Here is an 18,518-nt window from a genome sequence, read left to right as displayed (position 1 = left end):
CGAAAGAATTTGATAATGAGTGGCTTTATGTAAAAAGACGTATCATGGATAAAAGTCAATTAATAAATCCTGGTACGGTTTTTGTAAGTAATAAATTGATAGAATAACATTACACAATAAAAATCACTTATTAAAACGTATGGTCGCCATATTAGTTTAGCCATCCAGATAATAAAGTCTCTTTGTACCATTTTAACGACCATTAATATTATTGCTGTTACGTAATTGTTGCCTTTTCTTTTTACCAGTCATAACAATTTGCATTTTTCTGGCACTCAATTACGTCATGAAACTTTACTCTTTCACTTCATTTCGCTGGCCCGAAAACTTTTTTTACTAGTGAACTAAATAACTTTATACATGTTCGGCCAACACCATGTAGATTAATATCAACTACAGTAAATATATCTTGAGCTTCAGTAATGTGCATCCACAACCCCTCATGCTGGAGTCAAACCAAGGACCTTCGATCTCGTGCGCGAACACCTAACCTCTACACAACTAAACCCAAAAAAAAATGAAATTTATCAATTTATCCGGAACCCCATACCGACAATTACCATGTGCACACTAGTGACTAGCTTCGAGAGAGAAGCCGTGATCAGTGGAGCTAAAGTGTGTCGAGTGTGAGGTAGTTACCCACCGAAAACAATACAAGACGGTTGCGAAATGAATTGATTAACGTTAGACATGAACACTACAGAATTTAGGCCTAATGGTCTAGAGGTTAGGGAATCGCACGCAACAGCGTAGGTCATGAGTTTAATTCCCGTATGGAGAATCGTAAGTGGGCTCTGTTGAGGAGTTCAATACTGAGTTAAGACGGCCATCCAGTGCATTCACGTTTTAAATAGTTGTATAATTTAAATCGGCTCTTGATTTTAATGTAACTCTCCGTTGCTTGACCAAGTTCAGGAAATGAAGTTTTATCTTCCAAATTACATGTTTATTATTATTTATAAATTGACCAGATAATCTGTTTTGAACAAGAGCTTTTCTGAAAGGACCGATTTTTTTCATCAACCAGGATTTCCAACAATGTCACATTTTCACAATAGAAGCAAATAGTTGGAAAAGTTTGTTTTTAAAAATAACACACCTTACGTTGGTCTATTGATTTCCGTTACCGGTCGGAAAGTTCAGAGCTAACACATAAAAGTCAATCAAGAAAAGGTTCTGAAATTGATATCAGGGAGTTGGTCCTTGAAATTTCCGGTCACTTAACTTAGTTTATTTTAGAGGTCCATCGTGAAGTAATTTTCTACAACGTGGACAACTAGGAAGTGACAACCAACCTTATACCCTTAGTAACATCTGCGGAATAAGCTAAAAGGAATTATACATATATATATAGTCTATCATATAAATGAAAGATTGGAGTGAATATGTTATATTCAAAAGAATTACCAGGATACGTTTTTTCACATCATCCATTCCATAATGATCTTCATCTAAAATTTTCTTTGCTTGTCCAATATCTAAATGCTCTTCACTTGTTACACCCCAAGGTAGTGCAGTTAACCAATCCAAATAATTACGTGTTACACTGAAGAACATATCATGTGTATTCCCCCGACCAGCGAAAGAAAAATAAGAGGAAAATAATTAAAGTAGGAATAACACATGATACATTTATTAAATTAATGGAGTTTTACTTATTGAGCTGAATAGTTTCACCGTGAAACATTCATTGTTCTGATGAACAACATCATCGACACAAACTTCAGGTAGAAGTGAAGCATCTGAATTTCTCTTGTTCTGTCAACCTTAATCTCGATGGATTATTATTGACTCATAATCTGTTATTATCTGCATTTGATTCTTGGGAGATATAATCAAAATTAAGATGCAGATAATAAAAGGGTTAAAGGTCAACAATGTTCAATCGAGATCGAGGGGAAAAATTCGAATATCTCACTTCTACCTGAAATTTGTTGCTGATAATATTGTTCAGAACAATAATGAACGTTTTAAGATCAAGCGCCATTGTAGTTCCAAGAACGAAACTCTACCGAAATCATTCATGTGAGATATAAATCTTCGCAACTATAACAAATTCATTATATTTTGTAAATTTTCATCAGCTACTCATAAACAATATTTATCGGCTGAACAAAAGATTTATTGATCAAAACTGAAAAAAAGGGATTCATTACTGTTATAACTTGTAATCGCCGATTTGAGGGCAGTGACTTATCGATCGGATCAATGACGCGTAAACATGTGCGAGCAGCCTAGAGTACTGATTGGCCCTGCTTCCTGCCTAGCCGAGCCAGTTAAGTCCAGAACACACGTCTCAGCCTCAGTCCGAAAAAATTACCACTCATTATTCTTATCGGGACACAACAATTACATAATCTAAAAATGATGGCTGTGAGTAGTTAACATCACAATGGTTTATGATTGATATTTTGATGATTCTAAAATGAAATCAAATGATAGATTTTATGATTTCGCTCGATATTTCTACTCTCGTTATTCCTACACGAAGACATCTTGTTGGAGAAGAACTGTGCGGATAAGGACTGATCTTTTTCTTGTATTCAAAGGAGACAACTAAACGCCTCTTAAGTCATGTATACAACTTCAGTTTAATAATATTTTGTCTAAACAAAGTGGTTATGAGAAATATCACCTATACTCCACCTCCAACACTGATCTTGACCATAATTATGGAATGAAAAAGATTTCAGTTAAAAACAAAACAATATACTTAAAAAGGTGCATCATGATATACGATCGATTTCTGAGATATAGAAATTCAATAAAAATCCATAAGTCCCTTATTTTATAGTCGCCAAATGGATACACAAATGTACTTGCTAAAGCATATAATATTGAATGAGTAGACAAAAGGATAAATGTTTACATTTGGTTTTGGCATTTCCCAAAGTACACACAGATAAAATTTGCTAAATTCATTGATAATGCAATATTTGAAGGCGTTTTGTGGAGATTGTAGTAAGTTCAATAGTTGAGATCATGAGTCAATTTAAGCTAGACCAACATGGAAAACCTGGAAGCACTGGACAGCCATTTCGTCCTATCGTAGGACTCCTCAGCAGTGCTTTATGGCAGTGAAACGGCCTGTAAGGGTAGAGGATATTCGTAGGTTACTAGTATTCGATCATAGGTGTCTTCGAAACATTGCTCGTATATCCTGAGACGACCATCGAGTAAGTAATACAGTTGTTAGGAAACGGGTACTAGGTAAGGATGGCAAATCAATTGATGAAGTAGTGAAACTTCATCAGTTGAGATGGCTTGGACACGTGTTACGTATGCCCAACGACCGACTGCCTCGACGTGCTATGTTTTGTGGTGTAGGAGTAGGTTGGAAGAAAGGTAGGAGCGACCAGACAGAAACATGGCACAAATCCATGAAGTCATTGCCAAGTGGACTGAGCCATGTTGGTAGGTGTAGACTACCTGGTTGGGATCCGCGAGATGATAGCAACCGATAGTTAGAGACCCTGAATGACATAGCTCAAAATCGTCTCCAATGGCGCAGGTGCATACATTCTTTGTGTTCTCCCAAATTTTGATCTCCTTATTCCTCATTGTCTCTTTTTTTCTCTTCAAATAACATCTCCAAACACTAATTTTCCTGATTACTGCTTATACTCTTATTACCTCTACCACTACGGGATTTGAGTCGACCAGTGCATCTCTGTGCTAATGTGGTATGGCAACTCGAACTGATGTACGTACGTACATATGGACGAAGTTCTACGTTGTTACCGACTGACTGACTTCAGTAGTGCGCATCCACGATACAATATTTCATCGACAGAGGTATGACGCCGTTTAAAGTATTGAATGAACAAAAAAAGAATGCAGCTTCATGATAAATTGTTAGAAGAGTTTATTACTTCAAAATTACTCAAAGTAAATTATTTTTGGAACAGATAAATTGTAATTGACAATCGAATCCAGGATGTACATATTGGTCCTATTTAGAACTTGTTAACTTAATGTACTCAAATCCCAGTATTAATGTACACATTGAGACTCGAACTCAGTACATTTCGCTTCAACCATTCAGTGCATAATTCACTAAATTATAGAGTTTAGATAGCTAAACACTTATGAATAATGATATTCAAATCAAAACTTAAGCATATTTTAGAAAGCAACTGTTCGAAAACAAAGAATATTGAAAAGAACAACTGTTTTTGATGATTTCATTATCAATGATTTTATAGTTCCATAGTCCATAGTTAATGCATAACAAAGACCAAAATGAGGAATGCTAGTGAATTAGACAATATTGTGTTAAGAAATGATTAAATGTTGTATCTGTTAAGGCATAAATACTTTATAAGTGTTTACAAGTAACTGATCACTGAGTAGTGACCTATGTGAAATCTTTCTTTAATACTGATCGAAAGCGATCGATCAAACTGCAGTGTGGCCACTAATCTGAAAGATTTGATATTACGTGCACTATGTCAGGATGTAAGGTGGTAGTTGGAGGTAGTTGTCAGGTAAACCTAGACCTATGTTTCGTGTCATGTGACAAAAGATCGGGTCCGTCATTCCCCTCAATTTGTTAACGAGTGTCAAATAGTGCTAAATCGAGGATCAAGAGTTTTCTAATGACTACCTCCAACCATCAAATCGCACTTTAAAATTGTATCATCTGTAAGTTCGAAGGGTCATTTTAAAGAGGCTGGAATAATTTTTTGTAAAGTATCCAGTTACGTTCAATACAAAACAAAATCCAAAACAGGAGGAATTTAATCTCGTTAATGAAGATAATAATAATAATAACGTCATATGAATATACCATGTGATAAGAGAAGTGTTATCAAGGTAATTATGGCAAGAAATTCATGTGAATTAAGCAAGATGAATGTATAAATTGAGAATGGAGCAGGCTAGATATAAACATAAAGGGAATTAGGGTATAAAGGTTTACAATGCCTAGAGTTTAGGCATAAAGTGATTTAATCAAGAACTAGAGTAAACATAGAGGCTGAACATATCTCTTTAGGACAAATAAGTCGTATTTTTGTTCCTTCATGTAGATTGTTTAAAACTTGATATAAAACCAAGAAGTCCTTATCTATTTTAATATGATATTCATCATACACGATCAGTGTAGCAGCAGTAGGTCTCAACATACACAAACGGAAAAGCAAGATTCCCCGATACAACAGAACATGCACCAATCAAATCACAATTGACGGAGAAGATTTGGAAGATGTTGTGCTAATGCGGTATGACAACTTTGACCGATGCATATATGTGCTTGATCCTACGTTGTAGCTGACTGACTGACTGATTATAGTTTGAAAATGATTTTTTTTAAAAAAAGAAAAACTAATTCACAATAAAATTACTGACTTGAATTCTGAAGAGTGATTATCTAAAACGCTTAATTTATTCAATTCTTCATCGATCACTTCCATAACACCAGATGGAACAGTTAAATCCTGAAGGAAACAAGAAGAAACAAACAAAAATTAACTGGTTGTAACAGAGTTCTGTGTGTGTGTGTGTGTGTGTGTGCAGACTATCGCTACTATATCCGTCGATAGTGATAAGAAGTAATGGAAAATTTAGAAGATCTATGAATTGTGGTGATTGATGCAATCGAGATAAATGAGATTAGTTGCAATACGTCACAGAACGAAAAGACAATTGTATCACATCAACTGGTAACCTTAAGTATGAATTACGTTAGATTGTTTTTTTGAGAGTCACCAAATAATCCTTGCCCATTGTGCACTGAAGTCACGCTCTCAGATCATATAAACCAGCTCTAACCCAATTTCCTTTTCAGGTACTTCTAGAAGAACCTGGGAAGTGATGACCACCCTTATACTTCTAACAACACTGAAGACTGACTGAAAGGATTATAAGTCACACGTTTATTAGATAATTACTCATTTGCTACCATATTTATTATGTTTCCACAACTGTCATCTCAAAACTCATATATAAACTCCATTTTCTGTGCATAGATCAACTTTAGCATAAAGCTTTTACTCATAATTCGCATCTTTTCTCTATTGTTCAGGCTTAGGTGTAAGAGTTGTTTAAGGGGATAAAGGAAGAGGTTAGTGAGGTTAACAACGAATGTTTATATACCAGACGTATGAAGTTTTAGTGAGAAGTTGACAGATTGGAGTTATTCTCAACTATTTGTTGTGGAATTGTTCAGTGCAGTGAATGTAGCTCAATATCTCAAATGAAAAACATAAATTAAGGCTTAAAATGAAATCTCTAATAAAAGCTAAGTTCTGATATAAAGCATTCATCTACTGAATGCTCAAAAGTGCTGAATACAATATATGTAATAAACATTGTAGATGTTATGAATAGTTAGTCAGAAAATTGTATATCGATTTTACAGAATAGCCTTAAATAAAGTTAATTTAAGCATCATTAGAATAGCAAACTGATCTAAGTTAGACAACTATTGAAAACCTGGAAGTACTAGATAATCATTTCAGCCTAGCATAATACTCCGCAGCAGTGAGCATCGACGATTCCCAAAACTGCTAATTGAACCGATAAACTTCAGTCTCACTCTCAGCGGGATGAATTTTGGCTGGTAATGGCATTCAAGAAATATTTCTCACTTCATCAACGACTCGTCAGCTGTATTTCCTTGAATCTTAGTGTTGTTTTTCCGATTGAGAATGAAATCCTTTAGCTTTAAATATGCAACGTGTTATCCATTGAACTACTGAGTCCAGATAAACATTAAATTGTCCAAAGTGTATGATGTCTAAATGATTATTAGTAAGACTTTGAATTAGCCTGTTGAATCCCAAAGAGGACGAAACGCGCATTCTGGACTCCACAAGTAGCTCAAGTTCGTTCATTGTAAAATAATGGTCATATTATCGAGGCAGTTCACACAGGATACCAACGAACACCAACTGAACTTCAGTCCTGAATATCAATACTAATGATAAAAAATAGAAAAAAAAATGTTCTGCTTAACCATTCACTCACCTTTAAACGCATACGAAACTTTTCAACAATTGTATCTTTATCATCTTTCTCTAAACCTAGTTCTTTTTTAATTACTTTCAATTGTTCTGAAAGCATATAACGTCTGTGTTGTTGTTTAACTTTCTCTTCAACTTCACGACCTATTTGTTGTTGAAGTCGACCTAATTCATATTCTTTTTTAACTAAATTTAATGATAATCGAAGACGTTTATGAATATTCATTTCTTCTAAAACTGCTTGTAATTCTTCTGTATCACCGGCACTACACATTGCGGCTCCTATTCAATTGAAAAAAAAACAATCGATAAGTAAAAGGTACACGGGTGAATTATTGTAAGGTATTATAGAGATGGTTAGATCTGAATTGGTTAAAGAATTATTCAAACCTAAAAGGCACTGGGTAGTTATTTTGTTTATGCATGGGAATCCTCAGGAGTTCACGACCACAACCCAGTCGAGGATTGAAACCAGGACCTTTAAGCTTTACCATAAGATTAACTCCCGACCAATGGGTTGACGTGCGGTGTTTTGAATTTATAAATGCAGTCAATTAGCGATATTTTAAGCAAAGTCAGTTCGTGTTGTGAAATCAGTTTTTAATTACGGATTAAAAAAGGAAATATATTGCCTCTAGGATGTATCAAGGTTGCTAGATACGTAGCCTACCATAGCACTTAAAAGCACGACAAATGAAGGTTACAAAAATTTATTTTACGGAACTAAGAGTGTTTAAGCCTGCTTCAAATTCTTCCCAATTTGTGCTTATACAGTTGTCTCGTGTCCGTCTCCTTTGTTAAAATGATCTCTGAAGGTGTCCTCAGTAGTCAGGATTTAAAGCTGCTCTTGTTTCCAATTCGCACAAGTTTCACCTGGTCCTCCCAGAAGATAAATTTGCATTTCACGAATAAAAATAGGCTACTACAATCGACTAAATCTAGTGAGCGCCCCCAAATGCTCTCAAATGACCACGCATATATAGCCTCTACCAGGGAAGTCCTACTCAATGCCTTCTAGCACCACGGGTGTTGTTTACAAAGTCGAGAGGGCGAAAAGCGAATGTCCGGTGCTTTAACCGGGTTGGTGGACATGTAGACTTCACCTAGGGGAGTTGTAAAACCCTGATTCCAAACCAATGGTGCACATGGGTTCCAGTACCCTGAGGGAACATGGCATATGAACCAATCGTTGGTCACCGGCTACCATGGGACTGCATCTCCTTACGATGCTCCACTGCCTTGTGCATCAGACCTTCAGGTCGAAGGCTCTGGGTGTGGCCCCGTAAGAAAACCACCTGCTTCTGTTTTGGCACTCTGGCAGTATCCCACCACTCAAACAAATCAAATGATTTATGTGGCGCATATCTATTTGGTGCCTCCTTGTACTAATATCTATGTGTTAAAATAAATAAATAAATAAATAAACAAAAAGTGACCAAAACAGGATAAATTAGAGTCGTGTTCGAATTGAGAACTAGAAAAACTAGAAGACAGTCACTGTTAAATGTACAGCCATATTTTAGTCATGCAATATTGTCTTTGTTTGAATCAATCTTCCTAGATCATTACCGATACATTTTCAGAGTGAGCATTTTCATAATTAAAATTATGCTTAAATTGATTGTAAACAGGTCATTGTTGAATCAATGCGCCATATATCAAGGAATAAACCAATGAATACTGCTAGATAATACATATATATACACTTACCTAAATCGCTGAGGTATACAGGATTATCAGCAACACGTTGTCCAGCTTGGAGCATCGCAAGAACATTTTCTCTGTTTAATTGGAAAAAATGAAAAGAATTTTTTAGAACAAAATAACAATGAGCAAAATGATACAAAATCTATGCAGTTTATATATTCGAACTTGAAGTATGATTTTTAATGTAAGGGCTGACCAAATCGAAACCTGTTAAGCAAGGTGTAAACTTCCTGTATTACGACTATACTATTTACAAATAATTAGTACTGCTGAGAGGTCCTATGCAAGGACAAAACGGTCATCCAGTTTTCTCAGGTTTGTAATGGTGATCCAACATTAGTCAGTTCGTCATCTCAATAATTAGTGTTTATTCTTTGTTCAGCAAACGTCAAGTATAAAACCGAAGCCATACTTTGTTTAGTCAATCAGGAAACAGAAATATATGATGGCTTACTTGTCACGTTAAAAAATAGAATCTAGGATATGTATTTTAGGATCCCTGAATTACAGCCGACGTCAGTTCGTGATGCAAACTCAAATCTTTATTGCTAAGACGGATTCCTAAGCTTATTTTGATATTTGTTCTGTGAACCGGACGGGGGTTTCTAGTCTCTTATTATTGTGAGCTTAACTTAAACTAATTATGAGCAATTGTAGAATCATCTATTATTCATTTGTTTCTACATGTAAATAAGTCGCTGACAGTCAGTCAGCTACAACGTAGGATTAGGCACATACGTATATCGGTCCAAGTTCTCACACCTCATTAGCACAACAAGATGAACACCGGATTCATAAAAGTTGTTAATTTAGAGGTGGTAATATATAAATGAAAGATTGCACAAAAGGATATATATAGTACAGGAAGAAAAATTAGTTGGTAGAAAGAAAAATATGAAATGATTTTAATCTCATAGTTTAAGGGAAGACAGAGAGTGTATGCACCGAAACCATTGTGATCGATTCTGAGCCATATTACAAAGTCTCCAACCATTGACTACGATAGTCACGCGGACCTCAACCAAGCAATCTGAATCTACCACGAACATCGCTCACACTAGAAGTTAGTGACTTCAAGCACTGATGCCACGTTTTGGTTTGGCCAACCCTAACTTTCTTCCAACCATCCCCTACACTAGTCAGCATTGCGCGTTGTGGTAATCGGTATACGGAACACGTGGTTCAATCAAAAACTTTAAAGATGAAATATCACAACTATATTAGAACTTACCGATACACAGGATTAAGACTAATTATATCTCGGATTGTCTTTACAATTTCAGCGCTTAAAGCCTTAATAAATAAATGAACAAATAAAGAAAGGATGGAATTTAAAATGTGACTCAAGTTTGATGACTTTCACAAAAGTACAAAACACAAATGAATATATTACTTAATTCATAAAGTGTACATAGACTAACCTTGAAGTAAAGCGTTCGTTCCACACTTTGTACTTTTACTCTTGTGTTCAAGTTGTCGTGTAGATTTAGCCTAGAGTTACTAGAACAACATAGGAAACCGATTCGAGAGTTCCATCAGACGTTTTGTCATTAGCGACGCAGAGAACTACAATGAACATTTCTTCTGAAAAACCTATATATAGAGCCTATATAGAGCGCGTCAGGAGAAAAGGTTTGAACAGTCTCAAATAAGAATCATGGAAGCTCTTATGCAGAAAATGTACACGTTCCCCGCTTCTGGTGAGCTACAAGTAACACATACTGATTCAGTTATGAATGTCAACCATGAATTTAACTTTGATGACCTAGCAGGTTTTAGTTTTGAGTCATGGTTCAAGAAATATGAAGATCTGTTCCATATTGATCTCTGGGTGACGCTTCAAAAGTCAGAAACTTGGAACTACAGAACATGAACACTGTAGTAACTTCATTCTTCTAAAGAACCTACTGGACTTTAGTTTTGATGAAACAATTAAAACCGTATCTCAAATCTTTGGAGAACAGTTATTTCTTCTTAATATCCGTTACCAAGTCTTGGAGGTAACGAGAGAACCAGCAGATAGCTGGGTGAACTGAGAATGTGAGAGGTTCGAGTTGTCTTCCATGACAAGACGAGATTGAGTGTCTTGTATTTGTCTATAGCCTGTATTGATCCGATAATGCGGATATCCGAACAAGAATCATAAGCAAACTCGAATACTGTCCCAGCATGACCCTACAGAAGGTAACTACTGAATTTGAAGCATGATACCTCGATGGTATAGAACGATAACCGGTTTCTTCAGGTCAACGCAGTCGACAGAAAAGTCTTACAAGGTTTTAGCAAGCGGAATTATCGCAATGACAGCGGCAAACCATCATCCCCATGCTGGCTGCGTGGCGGTTGGCATTTCAAAGGGTTTTGTCCGTTTAAAAATCATCGTTGTACTACATGTTCTAGAAAAGGGCATAGAGAAAGTCATCATAAAATCCGAAAATGCCGTCAACAACCGAAAGAATATTCTAGAGGATTTATATTCTGCGAACAGCCAAAGTAACAATAGCTCTTAACACGGCCGGTCCATATAACTGAAGAAAATGTGCTTACAGCTGGACATGGTTCCCGATACAATACTTGATAAAATATTAAGAGAAGTCTGGGGTTATCTTCTCACTACGTGACCAAACCATCATTTCCAAGGAGAACTTCCACAACATTTTCGCCGGCGGGACTTATGATTGTCGACTCATGTGTTACGTTCAGTGACAGAATCGTTGTTCCAAAAACATTGCGCCAAAAAGTTCTGGAACAATTACACAGCGGCCATCCCAGCATCAACTAGATAAAATCATTGGCTCGAAACTACGCTTATTGACCTACAATGGGTCACGATATCGAAACTAGATGCCACAATTGTTCATCGTGCTTACAAGCAACCAAAAATCCACCTTTGGTCGTACCACGGCATTTGGCGGTTGACTATATTACTGATTAAATATTACCCTAGATGGAGTGTTTTAAGTTGAGATTTCACATCTCGATTCATTAAATCAAACGCTAGGCGTATATATCACAAATCACAACGACAACAACATGGAAAAATTAGGAAAAAAGAACAATATAATGTTAATCCTATCATTGACATTACCTTAATTTCTTGTGTATTTTCATACAGATCATGATAGAGATTAATTGTTTCACCAATTAAAACTGGTGAAGAAGCACCAAGTTCAACGTTATCCAATATTATGGAAGCACTGGAACTACCACTACTACTACTCCCACCACTAGTGTTGCTATCTGACTGATTTTCACCTTTTATAGATGTTGTATCTTCCGAAGATGGTGATGATGATGATGTTTGATTATTTGAGGGTTTAGAACTTAAAGATTCTGTGATTTTGACCGCTGCACGTTTAGCGCGTCGAACTAAACTGTTACGTTTCCCAACTGCTCCATAAAATGCATATAAAGTAGAATAATTATAGATTAAAATAAAATATAGAGAAGAATGAATACAAAAATTCACACCAATTGGTCACTGGGTGAAAAATAATTTCATGTTTAAAATGTACTGAAAACAGCTCCTTAGAGCTCTAGCAATTATCACTTTAAATCAGTCACTAGAAAGTATAAAATAGATTTTAAGTATAGAGAGTTATGGAAATGGTTGCATTTTATAGTTTTACATTGTGGGTTGACCCCAATTAGAAAATCATCGGGAATCCGGTAAAAATGGGTAATCATTTTATCTCAGTATGAAACTATCCACAAAGGTGAGCATCCACAACCGCCTCAAGGGTCGAACTCAGGGATTTAAGATCTTGAGGCAAGTGCTTAACCTTTATACCACTGAGTTTTATTTCAATGGTTTACATTTCTAACTTCAGTCAATATGCGATAGTGAGTTACCATTGTCCGCTCTTATAGGTGATGCTTTTCTCATCCCTGACATGGTTGAGCAGTCGTAACCAATAGAGTTTGGCCATATTAGGCGTTAGATTAACATCATCAGTAGTAATTGCGTATTTCTCGAATTACTAGTACTAACAGAATTCTATCGACCAAATGGGTAATGTGGCCTCTAATCAAAGGACAGTATAAGACAAAGTGTATTGACATATCTGGTTCAATGCTGAAAATAGTTGCCAATATCCATGGATATATCGATTATTCGGATAAACCACGTGTTCCTATGACAATATTCATGCAGTATAAATCTCTTATACAGTGATACAATCGATAATAACTAAATCATGCTGATTGAACCGTAATCTGACCGATTTCTCATTAATCATTTTTTGCTATCACACCATTTTGAAGAGTATTATCATTGTTATTTGGCTATTCAAACAGAAGTAGATGATTCGAAGCAGAACAAACAATCTTGTGGTTAAACATCGAATTCATTGTTCTAACATTAAACAATGAATTTGAGCCTAAGTTCAGCTTTGTTAATTCGGTTTAATGTATGTACCATATATTTCCTATTCAGTTTTTTTAATTATATTATGCTACTTATTAATATTAAGTAGCTTATACACGATTATCCATTATTTTTGAGCATGTAGCGCTGAATGTTCTAGTATTGCTGTGACATTTAATTCATCAATTATTGTAACCATATTCTCTTGACATTCTCAACAATTCCTTTCACTGAAAATTTATTTATTTGTGACAATAAAGATACTTTGCGTGAATAATTTGGAATTGTTGAATGAACACAACTACTACTAGGTGTTACTTCTTCGATCATACCTTGACGCATATAAATGCTTCAGACAACTCAAGAATTGAGTTCTGTAGAATTTATCATTAATACAATCATTTTAGCAAAAAAAATATCGAGTCTTGGATACAAATTACTGTTACTTCCAGTGGAGGATAGGCCGCTAACCGATGTATACAAATACATTGGTTTTATTTGAGATTCTTTTGGGTTACTCCGTCATTCAGTTTGAATATCCAAATGGATTTAAAGACGCTACGTTAGTTCACATAACCATTTCGTTTTATATTAATGCTAACGAAAAGATAGTAGGGTTTGAGAATCATATACTCCAACATGTGTTTGGTTATTGAGTAATTTTAAATTATATCAAACAGACAACTTCAACGTAGAGTATGACATAGATGTATGTTAGCCCAAGTTCTCATATCTGATTAACACGATGAGATGATAATGACAAAATAGATCGAAATAATGTAGTGGCAATAATAAAACGAAAGACTAAACATTGTGAATATAGTTTGAGCGGACAGAGTGGAAAAGTTTGTATGAAGGGGATTCTGAAAATCAAGATTCAGGAGAAGATAAGGAGTGAATGTATTTACATCACTGTGAACGATTCTCAGTCATAAAGATTATTACTGTATACTAACCTGGCAAGCTGATCTCTTCTTCTACATTATCCTCTACAACTGGACGAATCAGTTCAATGCTAAACACAATATACATCATATATAACAAAGGTAATAAGAATTAGTTTACAATAAAGGAAAGTAAAAAATGAAGAAAAAATTATTACGAGAAAACTTAACAATTACACTTAATCAGTTATATGCAACGTAGAAACTGATACATATGTGCATCGATTCAAACTGTTATACAACATTAACACAACGAAACAAAATTATTATAAGACAAATACCAGAGTCTTAGAAGTAATAACAATATCAGAAGTAGTAGAAAAGATTAGGTATAGTAAAGAAAAGGTACAAGGTTTTGGGACTTAGATTCTAAAGGAAGAAAGTCAGTGTACTGTTACGGGTATGAGGACTGGTGTCACTTCCCAGCTGCCCACACCGTGGAAAGGTATTTCTTGAGGAACCTGAAAAGGAAGTTGGATTAGTGTTGGCCTTAACGACCTGGGAGCGTGACCGCAGAGCCCAAGGGACAACTGCTTGAGGCCGGTCGCACACGGCCTCTTTGTGGGAGGTTTTCGACGTGTTAGCTCCGTTCTTCAAAGTGCCTTACCGTCGGAGACGGAAGTCCGTGAGGTAAGGTGTGGTGTGACATTTTTAGGGTCGACCTTTTCTAACCTCTTCCTTCCCTGTGAGAAGGCAGCATCGCTGCAAACTACATCAATAGTTATGGACTTTATTTATTCATCCATTATAATAGTGTTGAGGCTAGTTATACACACAACAGTTTTGTGAATAGTAGTAGTAGCTTTGCACCTGTTGGACCTTACTTTTAGAGACAAAAATCTATGAAATACCGTATGATTTATTTTTGGTCCATAGTCTTTTTAATCGCCTTCTTTTGTTGTGGAAAAACCAGTACCGCTGGAAATGCTAGTTGTTTAAGAAAAACACTTTACTATCCCCGTACATGTACATTCGGTAGTATGACTTTACCCTTGGATCTTAGATTTGTTACTTCTAATTTCACCGTTTTACAGATCACCTGTCAGAAACGGTGGAACTTTAAGGAACAACCGTTTCAGTTAATATAAATCAACTTGGTCATCATGATATGCAAAATCGACATCTACATCAGGGTACCTAGCTACCGACAACTAACGACACTGTACATAGGAGCATGGTATTGTAGATATGACACTTGAAATATAATACTAGTACAAATGATAGGTGATAGAAGACTTCAAATATATGTTAAGTGTACACGGATGTAGTGAATAACAAACATACAGTGTCAGGGGTAATATAAAAGATCAGACGTAAAAGATATGCTTCAAGGCAATACAAATTGGTGAAATGCGAATACAAAAAGATTATGAGGTATTTAGAAGTTCAGAATTTGAGGGGAGACAAGAATGGATGCACCTATGCCATTGAAAATGGTTTTGAGCTGTGTAATTCAAACTCTCAAACCACTGGTTACCATAATCAATGCAGACCCCAACCAAGTAACAAACACTTATTAACATGCCTTAGTTCAATTGTCAATGACTGATGCCATATTCGATTTACCCTCCCTTTGCTTTCTCCGAACCAACTCCTACGCCAGAAAACGTCGCCCGTCAAGGTAGGGGGTAGTTGGGGACACGTACTGGCAGCCTGCCTGAGTATCTGGGCTACCTGTTCCTGTCATTTAAATATTTTAAAAAGTTATCTGTTTGTTTTGTTTGTTTTAACACATAATCATTTCAAATTAAACACATAACCCATTCAAGTACGTTTATGAGAAAACTCATGACATTTCGATGTACAAGTTCCAAAAAAGTACAACCATCAGAGGCATCCTGGTGGCTGACAATATGCATTGAAAAAGAATGACTACTATTCAGATGTCGATTTCTGAAACTGCTAATACCTAACACTGACGACCACTCAATATGTTATCGTCAGGATTGATCAAGAAATAAGAAACGGGAACTTGTTAAAGTACTTTGTGATGAGAATTCTATATTCTACCAAAAATACATGATATCGAATAAAGTTAATAATAATAATAATAATAATAATAATAATAATAATAATAATAATAATAATAATAATAATAATAATAATAATAATAATAATATGTGCCAACCCATCTCGGTTGATGAAGATTTACTACCACTTCAATCGATTTGCCATCCTTACACAGTATTCTATTCCTAATCCGGAGATTCCTTAATCAGTGGTCCCAAAGTACACGAGCAATGCTTTGAAGATACCTATGATTAAATACTAGCAGCATACGAATATTCTCTGTTCTTAATGGCCATATTTCATACCCAAAAAGTAGAACGGACAGAATCGCTGCGCAGTAAACTCGTTCTTTGGTTGACAGACGGGTATCTCACCTACGCCATAACTGACATAAATGGACAAAAACCAATCGAGCCTTCTGAACTCGCGTCAAAAAATCGTCAGATGCCAGACCATCAGGACTGATGAGACTCCTAAGATAAATGAAGAGGTCGATGAGGTCGACTACTTCACTTCTTATCGACAAATTAGGCAACGACGCAAGTCAATCATGAAGTAACATTTTGGATTTGGGAGGAAAGAACCGCATCCCGAACATTGTTGCTTAGGGTGGTCAGAAAACTGCATTGTCAGTGCCTTCACCAAACGGAAATACACCGTCTGTGTATTCTAAATCAACAAGTGAATCTCCTGGTGGAAGATCAACCCCTGAAAAGTCAGACAATAAAAGTGTTATCGCTAAAAGCATGCCAAATCCCGCCCCCCTCAAATGACTAATCATCATAAAACAAAAGTTCTAACAGCGTAACATGGAGAAAAGACAAGGACGACAAGGGAAACACATTTGATAAACAAAAGACTCACCGACGATGTCCAATAACTAGTAGACGAATTTTCGAGCCTAAATCATCCCATTCAGGAATGTGTACAAATGTGCCAACTCGATGCAATTCATCCATACTATTTGCGACATCTGACTGTCTACAAGAAGTATCAGAATCAAACGGGTGAATTATAAACAAGAAATGGATGATGCTAAGATAAATAGTCATTTAAAAACAGAATGTCTATGTGTTATATCCGAACGAATAATAAATGAGTGGTAACTGATAGGATCTACTTATGGACTAATATTATACGAATATTCTTCTTGTATAACTATTTAGTAACTTTATTACATATATATTCATATTCCTCTTTTTATAAGCCTCAGTTTGACCTATTGACGACTTTCATACGACTTACTATTCTTAAGTTATTCCCAATTTATTAGTTATAGTCTCTCACACTCACAGCTACTTTTAGCTTAATCTTGTATAATCATTGGTTTTTATTTTATGATATGATGTGATCTGGTCTGTCTGTATGGAAACTACGTATGTCTGGACCATACGATTTATACGGTGGAGGCTGATGTTTGCGTTCTGAACTGAACGGGCCGAGCCAGGCGAAAAGTTACTATACGGAGGACCAATAAGGACTCAGGGTTGACTCAAGGCTTCTCGTTCTGGTTAACACACCATTAGTTTAGTACAAGGACAAGGTCATAAAAATCGGTATTCTGATTGCCGATTTTTGTCACGTGATATTTAACGAGCCATAGGACAAGAAATTGTGTACTTGGCTTTGAGTTAAATCCTATGTAAGTGATACTACTGCCCGATGGATCATATCAGAATTAAATGGAGAGCAAGGTTTCGATCTGTAACATGGTGTCTAAAAATCAAATCACTAGGAAATGGAAATACACTTTAGTAATTCAGAATTTGAAGATGAAATTAGGGAAACAGGTAGTAATTTACCATACAAATATCTTTATATAAAAATTTAAGAAAAAAATTTCCAACTGTGATGATAATGAATCTTATCATTTGAAGTACTCTGAAACAGGAATAGTGCATAGACTACTTGATCATTTACAGATATATCTAAATGTAATTAGGAACAACAGAAACAAATTACAAGAGGAGAATTCATTCATACATATGTAATTTGTTTGTATGCATTTATGGAGTGAGCTACATCGGTTTTGAATTGAAATGAATCGTGTAAACAACCCAACTAATTATGTATGCAACTAAATGCTTTCATATATTAAGAAATTATTTATTTTGTATGACGTGGTACGGCCGAGAGTGGGGAGAGTTAGCTCTCCCTTTCCAAATGCCCTCACATGACCACGCGTATATAGCCTCTGCCAAAAAGTCCTAATCAATGCCTTCTAGCACCACGGGTGTTGTTTACGAAATTGAGAGGACGGAAAGCGAATGTCTGGCGTTTTAACTGGGTTGGTGGACACGGAGAGTCCAACTAAGGGGGTCGGGAAACCCTCATTCCAAACCAATGGTGCACATCGGCCCCAGTATCCTGAAGGAACAAATGGCGTATGAACCAATCGTTGGTCACCGGCTAACATGGGACTACATCTTACGTTGTTCCACTGCCTTTTGGATCAGACCTTCAGGTCGAAGGCTCCAGGTGTTGCTCCCTAAGAAAACCACCTGCTTCGGTTTGGGCACCCAGGCA

At 36.0% G+C, this 18,518-nt stretch overlaps 1 protein-coding gene across 1 annotated transcript in view; it reads right to left on the bottom strand.

The window, feature by feature from the left end:
- LONP1 (Lon protease mitochondrial) overlaps nt 1-18,518 on the bottom strand; it is a 45,316-nt gene that overhangs the window by 20,025 nt on the left and 6,773 nt on the right. Inside the window, exons 5-12 of the mRNA XM_051218132.1 lie at nt 16,857-16,973; nt 13,995-14,053; nt 11,761-12,062; nt 9,904-9,965; nt 8,676-8,746; nt 6,970-7,247; nt 5,350-5,438; nt 1,408-1,546 (exon numbers count right to left, since the gene is read on the bottom strand). Coding sequence (XP_051064572.1) covers nt 1,408-1,546; nt 5,350-5,438; nt 6,970-7,247; nt 8,676-8,746; nt 9,904-9,965; nt 11,761-12,062; nt 13,995-14,053; nt 16,857-16,973 — 1,117 coding nt within the window. The remainder of the gene's footprint in view (nt 1-1,407; nt 1,547-5,349; nt 5,439-6,969; nt 7,248-8,675; nt 8,747-9,903; nt 9,966-11,760; nt 12,063-13,994; nt 14,054-16,856; nt 16,974-18,518) is intronic.

Source organism: Schistosoma haematobium, chromosome 7 (assembly GCF_000699445.3).
Source record: "Schistosoma haematobium chromosome 7, whole genome shotgun sequence".
In the NCBI taxonomy this organism is placed as follows: domain Eukaryota; kingdom Metazoa; phylum Platyhelminthes; class Trematoda; order Strigeidida; family Schistosomatidae; genus Schistosoma; species Schistosoma haematobium.
The sequence above is the reverse complement of the archived record's forward strand: the minus strand, read 5'-3'. Positions and strand labels throughout refer to the sequence as shown.